General features: G+C 43.6%; 1 protein-coding gene across 4 annotated transcripts in view; it reads right to left on the bottom strand.

The window, feature by feature from the left end:
* CLCN2 (chloride voltage-gated channel 2) overlaps positions 1-12,976 on the bottom strand; it is a 123,825-nt gene that overhangs the window by 44,205 nt on the left and 66,644 nt on the right. For all 4 annotated transcript variants that reach the window (XM_083177418.1, XM_083177416.1, XM_083177415.1 and 1 more), the window contains exon 2: positions 10,575-10,728. In XM_083177418.1, the coding sequence (XP_083033544.1) occupies positions 10,575-10,728 (154 nt within the window). The remainder of the gene's footprint in view (positions 1-10,574; positions 10,729-12,976) is intronic.

Consider the following 12,976-nt stretch of genomic DNA (forward strand, 5'->3'; position numbering starts at 1 on the left):
TAAGCAGGCTGTCCCCGGCGCCTCCTCCTCCCCCTGCAGCCAGAAGGACGTCCGGCTGCGTTGATAGGGGGAGGAAGGGCTTACCTTCCGGGGTCCAGGAGGAAAGGCAAGAAGGTAAGCCTAAGGGAGGGGGAGAGGGGGGGGGGGGTCGGCGAGGCGGCGGGCGGTGAAAAGAAGCCCATAGGCTTCTATAAGGTATCGCCACCCAAAGGTGGCGATACCCTGCCCTGCAATAACGGTGCGGCCGGGTAATAGTACATAGGAAAATGCGGTAAAACGGGGGTACATCTCGCCCTAATTGTTAAAGTTGTGGTATGTCAACCTACGGGTTTGATACCAAATGTAAGGGTAAAAGTTGTTTAAGGAAGGAAGGAAGGAAGGAAATAACTAATTTTATCAGGAGCACATATACTCACGCTTATTCAGAATTCGGTGCTAGGTCAAGGTTCGCAAAAAGGTTTGCAAGCAACTTCAAGTGCTGTAGATGTAAGCTCCTTAGAGCAGGGCTCTCTTCCCCCTTCTGGCATTTCATTTACAGCTCTCTTACTCACCTGTCACCTATACCCGCATCTCTTCTCACCTGTGTTCATTCATCTCTACCACAGACAACTTCCCTGCTTCCCTACAGCTTAGCTGTATTGTGTATAAAGAATTGTGCTGCTAATTGTTACCTGTGCTCTGTTCTAGTTCTGCTGTTACGGTTCTGATAATTCCTGTGTACCCTGTATTGTTCTAATATGTGCTATATGTATGGTGCAGCACAGTGGCATAAGATTATCCCAGTTGCCCGGAGGCAAGATAAGTGATAAGTAATGGTGCGCCCCCCCCCCTCCCCCAAATAGCTCATTCAGTAAGGTGTCTGTTTCCAGTAGGGTCATGGGATCCAATACAGGGTGTGACACTTGCAAAAATGATGTTATATGGGGGAGTCCGCCACATTAGCAATATCAACTGCTTTCAATTGACTTCTTACTAAGTGAGTACGTTTAAAAAGAGTTGAATGGAACAAAAACGATAAATATCTGACAGATCGATGATTGAAGTCACTTGATGTCCTCCCTGGTGCTACTTCCTTGGACTTTGGTCTAGATAAGCATTTATAATATGTCAAGGTGTATAAAGTGCATGGGCTAATGAGAAGTTTCCTTTAATCACTGAAATAACTACCGTTACACAATATCACTAAGCCGGCCTGATTTCAAAACCTGTATTGTCTGTAAATCTCATGAATATAAACTACCTTGTTTTGCGGTAAACATATGTATCCAACCACATTAATTGGGCCACCAGGTGACCCAGTTATTCTGAACAGCTGTACCAGTGCAATGTGAGAAATCAACTTTTGGCATGATCTACCTTGATACATGGGAAGCAATGCTATCTACATATTTAAAAAAAATACCACTGACTGATTCACTGATAAAATCTCCGGAACCATGAGGACTAGGAACTTGAAATATGGACCGTAGATTTCCTTTGTGATGTAGGCACCCACTAAGAAAGGATTTCTCAAAATTCCACCCCCAAAGGGTTAATGACATGATGGAGGTTGAGGACACCATTCATTACCCTGTAGAGTTTCTGCATACTCTGAACACACCCGGAATACTACCGCATGTATCTCAAGTCCGGTGCCCCCGTAATGCTTTCACGCAACTTGAATCCAACTAAACTGTGCAATGGTACCAGGCTGCACAAAAATGTCATTGAAGTGACAATATTCAGAAGTGTCTGCCAGGGAGAAACGGTCTTCATACAGAGAATTCCCCTGATCCCATCAGGCTACCACTTCCAGATCAAACAGCTGCAGTTCCTGGTAAAGGTCTGCTATGGGGCACAGTTTGAAAATGGCTGGTGTGGATCTGAGGAGTTACTACTTTTCCCTTGGCCAGTTGTATGTTGCCTGTTCCAGAATCAGGTCATGGAACAGCCTGGCCGTTCTCCAGCCTGAAGGAAATACTTAAAACCTAGTTTATCAGGAAGTCCCTCAAAATTAAAGTTCCTTGAAATTCTGTAGTGAAGCATGGGTATTCAGCTAGTTCTATCTAAATGAATGGCCATGGTGTCATTTTTTATTTTATTTTTTTCAAATGAATTATTGGAAACTTCTTTATAAGACAGCAAAGTATGGATACATAAACCAAAGGTTAAAATTTCCATAACATTTATTTCGATATTTACAAAATACTGTGAAAAAAGGACTTTTAAGAGATTGTGAAATACTTTACATGGGAGGGTATCACATTATGTTGTTGGATGAATCAGCTTTAGAAAGATGAGGTGCCTGGGCTATTTAAAAATAATAGATAAAATCTACATATATATATATATATACACATACATACATACATACATACATACATACATACATACATACATATACAGTAAAGCCAAGCATTTGGGTGGCAGAATCTTTAAACTACTGTACTACCTTTTCAATGTATACTAGAGAAGATCCTAGGAAAGATACAAGATCACATAGGCTGGCCAACAAGACATGCCAAGAAGCGCCAGCCAAAGTATTACAAGGTATACAATCAGAAAATGAATTACACTGGCCTTCATTTAAGATTGTTCAGGTAATCATTGTCTACTCTGTCCAAGAGGTTCCATAAACATGCTGGGTCACGGTCAGCTGCAGCATCATACATCAGGGTCACAGTCCAATTGTATGATAAAAGGAATATCTGAAGCACTTGCGCTCATTGTGATAGCACACCCACTGACCTTCTTGTCTGACATCACAATCGATACCTCTGTAACATTGATTTCGGGTCATGATAGGCATGTATGATAGGAGTTCTTAGGGGCATACGTGGAACACTGAGGAATGAAACTGCAAAATGAGTTTTATTCAGAGGACAAGCAGCAAGTTGGAGGCATGTAAAATCAATGAAAATAGCATATAAAAGTAGGGGAAAATCCTACTCCCTAACTCGCTAATGTAGAGATGGCAATGCAGCTAGATTAACACTCTTATTTAATTATACATGCATAGGATTTATATCTGGGTAGCACTTAAAAGTGTGTTTGGGGTGTTTGTTATATACTGTAAGTGCATGAGTGGAGTTTCTGTAGAGATAAAGCAGATCTGAAGGAATGTAAAGTAGTGCTACATGGCCTTAGGGTAGGGGATGGGGCAGATTTATTGAATGCATTAGCAGCTTTATACATAAACCCGGTTTATACCGCAATTCATTTTTTCCATACATTTTAAGCAATGTAAGGGGAAACTTAATTAGCCCTGGTAAAGTATAGCTAATTGTTCCCCAAAGTGAGTTCACAGGCTGCACTTAACTGGTAATTTTTTCCAAGCATGTCCAGGCAGCCGCAGTGGGGGCTCTTATCTCTGTGGAGGAGGGGGGCAGCCATGATGCCGCTCCCCCCTCTGTTGGTCCCTGCCATCAGTGCCCTCAGGTCCCCACCGCCTGCTGGTCCCGCCCCCATCACGGGACCAGCGCATCCGCAGTAGCTTCTTCAGTGATGTGCATCTGCTGGCCCTCAGCCTTCGAAAGCAGTCCATAGAAGTATATTCATGGTCCCGGGTGTGGTACATATCATCCTCGGTACTGCCATTTTTATGGGCTGCCATGGCAGCAGCCCATAGAGGCATCCCAGATGGAGGGAACACCTCCAAAAGGAAGTTCCTGCAAGTCAAAGTGAAACTAGTGCAGTCTTACAGACTGCATCTGGCTTCACTACAGTGAAGGATTTTACCTGGGGGGCTGCAGCCCATAGATTAAAAACCGCCCACTGAGCAGACTCAAAAGAGGAGCGTAAAAAAAATGACCACCCACATTAAATAGCCTTTAGCACCATTGGTGCACATTAGTCCAGGAACTTATCTCAGATTCTATAGGCAATATTCAATTGTCATTCACCAACATTTCAGCTGGCTATCCCCTGGGTGGTGAGCTGAAATGCCCGAATACATGGCTAAACCTGACCATAATGAACGCAATATGCACCCAAATAAAAAAAATTGATCACTGGAATATGACACCCCCCCCCCCCCCACGATCTTCTGTCACTTAAGATGGGAGATCAGGTACAATCTAACAAATTAATTCTACCCTATACATTAAAACCTTAGAACAGATCATTTAACGGTTGAAATTTAATGGGTGAAAAGTTTGAAGTTATCCCTGTTTTTTCACTCCTGTAAAAACTATTGGGGCTATTTGAATAATCCCTAAGTCTTTACAAATGACAAAAGGACATCCAAGGCTATTAAAAAGAAAACACTTTAAAAACGTAAAAGTTACCTCCATGTCAGTAACTTTGACAGCAGTATATTTGAGCAGAGTGGGCAGTGCAGCCAATGAGCCAATCACATATAATAGCATGTTCACTGGGCCTGCAGTTGTCAATGGAAATCCAGAAAAGAGAAGGTGAGAGACAGATACCTTTTCTGTGGAGGTAATCTTTAAGATACATATAGGGATCCTTAACCCCTTTGATTTTCAACATCTCTGCGAGAGATGTTCAAAAATATCCGCTAAAAATGCCATAATTGCTCACATTTGTTATATAAATTCAAATGAATTAATTGTTGTGTAAAAAATATATATATTTACAATGTACGGTTACATCACAGGTCATTATGACGAATAAAAAAGTTTGCTTGGCAATTTTCACACCTATTTTGACAAATTCACTCGGCACTCAAAGGGTTAAGGTAAGTGTTACACACACTAACAGAAATGTTGATAATCCTAGATTTGATAACATATAATAAGTATAAATAGGTAAGTGGTATATGACGGACATTTTGGGGCAAGAAAGAAGAAACTCTTGAAAAAATACTCCACTCCCCGACCAGATAAGGGAAGTAATTTTTTTATCTCCGTATCGTCATTTATGTCTATATAGAGAGCGCCTATTTTCAGAATTTCATCACGTACTAGACTATTTTGGGGCAAGAAACAAGGGCCCTCTGGATAAATAACAACAAGAATAGAGGCTTGCACGTGGCAATTTATTAAACGGGATCAACTACTATTATTTTGTTAATATCACAAATGCACTTTGGTTCTAACTTTAGCCATCTTGTCACAACTTTAAAGTAGTAGGTTTTCTTAAATGTCCAGAATTCTGGGTGTACCTTCTGCAATTGTCCTTAGAAAAAACTTATGTGTTAATGCTCTTGTATTCATAAAAAGTACATGACCAGGCTAGGAGTGGTTTCACCTTTCTGAAATGTAGTATTTGCTAAAAGCTTCCATGGTGTGTGGCTTTTAAGCAGAACTCAATCTGGTTTACTGTACAACAATACATAGCAGTGTTTTCTTTTGCTTTCTCTTCAAAATCTCTTCTATTAGTAGTACTTGAGGTCCCCTAACAGTTCATGGCTTCAGACCAGCTGTTGTTCCTTAGAATGTGTCACTGCATAGTTTAAAATGTGAGAAGTATTAATTAATACACCTGTGCACAAGGTGCTCTGGAAAATTAGTTAGGGGACCTGAAGGGCTGAGATTGCCCACCTTTGCCTGTGAAGTGTCATGCGAATACTATAGCAACAACAGTCACGTGACACATGAGCCGAGAGGTTATGGAGTGCACATCTTTTCATTAAAACCTAAATCTGCAATTTTGTATATAATAAAATCTCTGAGGGCATGGAGCTTTAAGTTACATATTTCCATTAATACAGAAGACTGCACAGCCTCTACATCACCAACAATCAGAGAATCATTCTGTGAGGGTGTGACATAAAGCGTGTACAATCTGTCCTGCTCGCCCTTGTGTTTTACTGGATGTTTTAGGCTTTTCATTGTTCTGTTCTCCCGGTCTTCCGCAGGTGTTCATTATAACAACACAGAGTGTTTACACAACATTTAAACAATGTTTAAAAAGACAAATTTATGTTAGTCTCAGTTTATATAGATAATAAAAACCTATGTCATTGCATTCTTCAATTAAGCAATTCAGTAGCAAAAGACTGGGAACATTGTGCACTTCACCACCAAATACTGGATCGGAGAATTAGTACACACAACACAGCCAATCTTTCATAGCAGAGGAAGAGGAGAGAAAGGACATTACAAAACACTTAACCGTTTCTAAGATGAGAAAGACTGACACACAGTGGAATCAAATGTAGAAATGACTGTGCTGCACATTCTCTCTCTACTATCTCGGAACAAGAGCCATGCTGCTCACTGCCCTCACCACACTCCCATCCCTCCCTGCCAGCTTATGCTGGTACCCAGCTAGGCCCCGGTGGCTGCCAATATCAAATCAAAATCAGCGGCCACCACATTGGCCCGTGTGGACACACCATAACTCCAAATTACAGTTAAGATGAGTCCCGCATTTTGTGTATTTGTCATACAAGGTGGGTAACACCTTCTATCTGGATATACTTAAGGCTAAGTACACATTAGGCAATATTGTCTATGAACAATATCGATAACAATTTCATTGAACTAGCTTCAACGCCCTATGCAAAGGATTGCATACATTCTGAACAATTTTGTTAATTGATATCAGGGACCGATGTGAATGTTCAAATATTCTCTGTACAGCACTGCGGAATATGGAGGCAAAGGAGTTATGAGGCACGTTGTCGTAGGAAGATATGAATGACACCAATCAGAAGAGCTGCAGCTATGGACGATCATTGAGTAATAGAGAGCTGTAATTGAAGTGTGAGAGAAGAGACCTGTAAAAACAGGAGAGAAGAGGGCCCTGCTCCAAGGAGCTTACAGTCTGTCTATTTATGTCCTAGGAATAGATGTAAAGTACATACTGGACTCCAGCTCAAATACCAGGTTTAATAATCCACAACTAGCACTTGTGGTATAAAACAAAAGTACTCTATAGTACCACTAACACTACAAGTGATCTTCAGCGGCAACACACTAACACTACTAACTTTTGATTTTCCCGTTTATCATAAAGTGAGTGTGAACCATTAAAATGTTATTGCAAATGCCACAACCACCAATATACACCTGCAAGAACAGCCCCTAATAATAGAGGTGACATACACCCAGGGCCGGCGACAGGGGGGGTCAAGGGGGACATGTGTGACGGGCCCCGGCGATCCGAAGGGCCCCAGAGCCTGGCCACAGCCAGGGCCCGTCTGTAAGCTGTTACCCCCCACAGCCGTCTAGTACTGTGCACTGCAGTCGGTGCGTGCCCCCCGCCCCCGTCTGTGTGCTGCCTGGCTCGCCGCTCGGTCCGACTGTGTGTGCAGCCGCCCCCATCCCCAGCTGTGCACAGTGTGACGTCTGAGGTCACGCTGCAGCGTCTGCCCCCGAGCCTCCAGCCTGCCTGTCGCACTGAACTTCCTGCCCGAACACCAAGCCTCCAACTCACCCCCGCTGTGTCAAGCCTGCAGTGCCCTGTCTCCAACCCACATGCCCGCTGCGCCGTGTCTTCAGCCCGCCCACCTGCCATGGTCTCCGCATGGAGGGAGCAGCCCATCGAAGACTACAAACACACAGGTTGGATGGGTTATGTCACTGCGCTTGCGTTTTCAGCAGCCTTAGTTAGATATGGACAGTAATTTTTGATATTTAAGGCGCTTGTATTAATAAAAGATTTGGGTATAAGGACATGTAAAAAAAATGAAATGAAACAACATGCTTGCCTCCAAAGAAAGGGGGTTAGTGGTTAAAATCTTTACAGCTCCTTTTAGGAGTAAGTTATATTGGTGTTTGCGGGGATCACGCATATGACTGCAAACCTACACTGTCCCTACAATACCATACCACTGTCCATACAAAACGGAGGAAAGGTATTGTAGGGACAGTGTAGGTTTGCATTCATATGCGTGATCCCTGGAACCACCGCAAACACCAATATAACTTACTCCTAAAAGGAGCTGTAAACATTTTAACCACTAACCCCCTTTCTTTGCAGGCAAGCATGTGGTTTCATTTCATTTTATTTTACATGTCCTTATACGCATATCTTTTATTAATACAAGCGCCTTAAATATCAAAAACAAACACACAGGTTGGTTTGGGGGAGGGGTGTGCTACCTTCCATTGCCACCATTAACCCCTTGAGTGGTGGGTTTTGCTGGGGCAGGACAAACCTACCAGGGCAGGTTTTTCCTGCCCCAACAAAACCCACCACAGATCGTAGGAGCCCCCCCAAGCCCCCCTCTAACCTTCGCTCCAGCATTTGTACGTCAGAGCTCCCCTGCCGCCGCTGCCCCAGCCGCCAGTCACAGCAGTGACCCCAAGCCGCCTGAACATACCTGAGCCTGCTGCCTACGTCATTGCAGTAAAATGAATGGCGGCTAGGGAAGCGGCGTGGTCAGGGGAGCTCCGGCGTACGATCGCTGGAGCAGAGGTGATGGGGGGCTATCCCTTATGAACACCTCCCTGCCGCTAGCAATACATCTTACCAAAAACTTTTGCTTTTTAGAACAGTTTTCCATTAAAAGAAGTGCCCATCAAGCAATTACAGTATGTGTGTTTTGCATTGTTAATTGTACTAGACCATTGTCATATCACTACATACCTGCATTACCCACATCACTACACACCTGCGTCATCCATATCACTACACACCTGCGTCATCCATATCACTACACACCTGCGTCATCTATATCACTACATACCTGCGTCATCTATATCACTACATACCTGCATCATCCATATCACTACACACCTGCGTCATCCATATCACTACACACCTGCGTCATCTATATCACTACATACCTGCGTCATCTATATCACTACATACCTGCATTACCCACATCACTACACACCTGCGTCATCCATATCACTACACACCTGCGTCATCCATATCACTACACACCTGCGTCATCTATATCACTACATACCTGCGTCATCAATATCACTACATACCTGCATCATCCATATCACTACACACCTGCGTCATCCATATCACTACACACCTGCGTCATCTATATCACTACATACCTGCGTCATCTATATCACTACATACCTGCATTACCCACATCACTACACACCTGCGTCATCCATATCACTACACACCTGCGTCATCCATATCACTACACACCTGCGTCATCTATATCACTACATACCTGCGTCATCTATATCACTACATACCTGCGTCATCTATATCACTACATACCTGCATTACCCACATCAATACACACCTGCGTCATCCATATCACTACACACCTGCGTCATCCATATCACTACACACCTGCGTCATCTATATCACTACATACCTGCGTCATCTATATCACTACATACCTGCGTCATCTATATCACTACATACCTGCATCATCCATATCACTACACACCTGCGTCATCCATATCACTACATACCTGCGTCATCTATATCACTACACACCTGCGTCATCCATATCACTACACACCTGCGTCATCCATATCACTACACACCTGCGTCATCTATATCACTACATACCTGCGTCATCTATATCACTACATACCTGCGTCATCTATATCACTACATACCTGCATCATCCATATCACTACACACCTGCGTCATCCATATCACTACACACCTGCGTCATCCATATCACTACACACCTGCGTCATCCATATCACTACACACCTGCGTCATCTATATCACTACACACCTGCGTCATCTATATCACTACATACCTGCGTCATCTATATCACTACATACCTGCATTACCCACATCACTACACACCTGCGTCATCCATATCACTACACACCTGCGTCATCCATATCACTACACACCTGCGTCATCTATATCACTACATACCTGCGTCATCTATATCACTACATACCTGCATTACCCACATCACTACACACCTGCGTCATCCATATCACTACACACCTGCGTCATCCATATCACTACACACCTGCGTCATCTATATCACTACATACCTGCATCATCCATATCACTACACACCTGCGTCATCCATATCACTACACACCTGCGTCATCTATATCACTACACACCTGCGTCATCTATATCACTACACACCTGCGTCATCCATATCACTACACACCTGCGTCATCCATATCACTACACACCTGCGTCATCTATATCACTACATACCTGCGTCATCTATATCACTACATACCTGCGTCATCTATATCACTACATACCTGCATCATCCATATATGTTTTTGACTTTATTTGCATGTACTGTCACACAGAGTAATTAGAAGATTAAAACCAAAATAGGCAGGAGATTATGGTGTGGCTGAGCGACGTTTTATATTGTAGCGACTGCCAATAGATGATGGTAGACATGCCTGATTGGCGGTGTTAGACAAACCCATTGGGCGGTGTTAGACCTGCCCAATATGTGGTGTTGGACATAACTCTTTGACGGTGCACCCCCTAATAAAATATGCTGTGCAGGCCTATGGCCGCAGGCTTAGCGCCCTGACTGCTAGTGAGCCCAGCCGCCACACATGAACAGATGGCGGAAATACCGGACATCCCCGGCTTTTTTTAGTATTCCAGTGTCTTATATTTAGCAATACATTTATTGGTACATGCAGAAAAGGGTTGTGTGGGTTTGGGATTACGTGGGGTGGGCCCCAGAAATATCAGTGTACAGGGCCCCAAGATTTCTGTTGCCGGCCCTGCATACACCCATGAGAACCAGCCACATACATACTTTTACACTTAGCACAGCGACTCTCATCATACTCCCTCAGTTCAGCCACCCGCGGCTGTTCTTCTCTGCCTGGTTTATGTTCTCTCTCTTGGCGAATCCGAGCAGCCTCTTCTCTAGCATACACTCCAAGGTCCTGAGTGTAGCGTCCGTACATCTGAGAAAGAATGCAAACATCTGTAAGGTATACAGTATAACACATAGCATCAACAGCACAGGTAGATCTGCATATACAAACAATACAACCAGATTGAACCTGCAGCATCGGGTTGGAGGGGATGTCAAACACATCCGATCTGTCAGGATCAGGTGAAATCGGCCCAAATCAGATAAGTGTATGGGCACTTCTACTGCTATGGGTTTCAAAAATTACAGGAGCTGATTGGTCGGCACTTTATCACTCTCCCTTTTACCTCTCTACAAGCTTTGATACATCTCCCCCTTCTTATTTCCATTGTATTGTTAAGTTGGCATTTTTTTTAACGTAAATCAAAAGGAGATGTGTATGTACTGTAGGTGGCTTCCAAATTCTTCATCACCAACTAACATACCAGTATAGAGGCCTTTACAGCACAACAGTGCCCTCCAGTGGAATTTCATAGTGAAGTCATTATACTTTACATCATACATTTTGTAAATTAACTGAATGTATTTCTCAACAGTAAATATGTATGTCCTTTTCAGACACTGTTACTGGACCAAGAAACAAAACATTGGGTCTGACAGGTAGACAGGTATGCAATCTACTTGAATAAATGCACAAAGTGTTAAGAGGAACTAGTGTTCTTGTTTGCTTTTAAAATACTATTTGGATTCCATATTCATTATACCCCTTTCATGCCAGAAAATGCAGGGACTTACCCAGGAATACAGTCCAGGGAACAAGCAGGGACATTCCCGGGATTGCCCCTTTCACACCAGCCTAGTCCCTGCATTTTCTGATGTGAGGGCGGAGAGACAGTGCTGGTAGGGCACCTATGTGCAGCAGCGGGTGGCGGGCAGTGGGGCTTGGACTGTGGGTGGTGGGCAACAGGGTCCAGACTGCTGTTATCCGGGCAGCGGCGGCTGGGTAATTGTCGCGCTGTTTGCCAGGCGGGAAGCGCTGCTGAATTTGAAAACATTTTGAAAAGACAGGACAAACGCTGATTGGCTGAGAGCGTCCGGCCAGTCTTTTCAATATGTTTTAAAATTCAGCAGCGCTTCCCACCCTGCTACCCAGCAAACAGTGCTACAAGCGCCCAGCCGCTGCTGCTCGGATCCCTGCAGTCTGGACCCCGCTGCCCGGGTCAGTAGCTTTCACACCAGCCCGTAACCCGGGTTGGTCTCGGAAGCAAACCTGCTGGCTAGCAGGGTTGAAATCCTGGCAAATTTTCCCAGGAACCTTTCACACCAGCGTTAGTTGGGGACCAACTAGGGAATTTTGGCTGGTGTGAAAGGGGCATTAGAGAACTATGGGGTAGATTTTTTTCAAATGCAGGTAGCGTTCGTTAAGTGTCCAGATCCGCATCACCATGTTAAACACACACATTTTATTACATGCAGGGAATTAGTAATTGTCATTTTAATGATTATTATGCATAACGCATGGGCAGTTTTTTATGGGGAATGCCCCGTAAAAAAAATAAACACAGAAGACCAGTAGCATCACTTCAGGATGATGGCAGAAATGAACATACGAAGCGGGCAGCCACAATGACAATAGATACACTGCTCAGCATGGGGAGGTACTGGAGGGATAAGCTTTTGGTTGTGGCGTAATATATGCCACACCACCTTATGCGTAGTTATAAGTAATGGATTGTTCTGTATGGAGGTTGGTAAATCCCCATCATGTAGATGCAAAAATACAATCAAACTATCACCATTTAAAATTTTTGATTCCACTGTAGAGTTAAAATACATTGCTGTGTATCCAATCTCAGAGGTAGCGTAGATATAAAGAATGACGTTGCGTAAGTTAATACCTAAGTTTGACCTACTTAGTTGCGGTTTTATCAGACCAAATCTCGCTCTTTTGCCATTCCAAATAAATTATCATACAATCCTATTAATTTCCATAGTGTTCTATTGGTCAACCAAATCGGGAGGGATTGAAGTGGGTACAAGATTCTCCTTTTAATAAGGTTAACACAGCCTAGGTATGATAGCCGTAAGTGACGCCATCTGTCGTCATATCGCATGTTTTGGATAACAACTTATATACCCCTTAATGCAGGGCTGGGCAACACCGGCCCTCCAGATGTTGATGAACTACACATCCCAGCATGCCTTGCATCAGTTTCAGCATGGCCACATAGCAAAACTAATGCAAAGCATCCTGGGATGTGTAGTTCATTAACATCTGGAGGGCCGGTGTTGCCCAGCCCTGCCTTAATGTGAAAGATATTTAAATTCTTAGGTAGTTG

This window comes from Crinia signifera, chromosome 3 (genome assembly GCF_055691185.1).
Source record: "Crinia signifera chromosome 3, ASM5569118v1, whole genome shotgun sequence".
Lineage (NCBI taxonomy): Eukaryota > Metazoa > Chordata > Amphibia > Anura > Myobatrachidae > Crinia > Crinia signifera.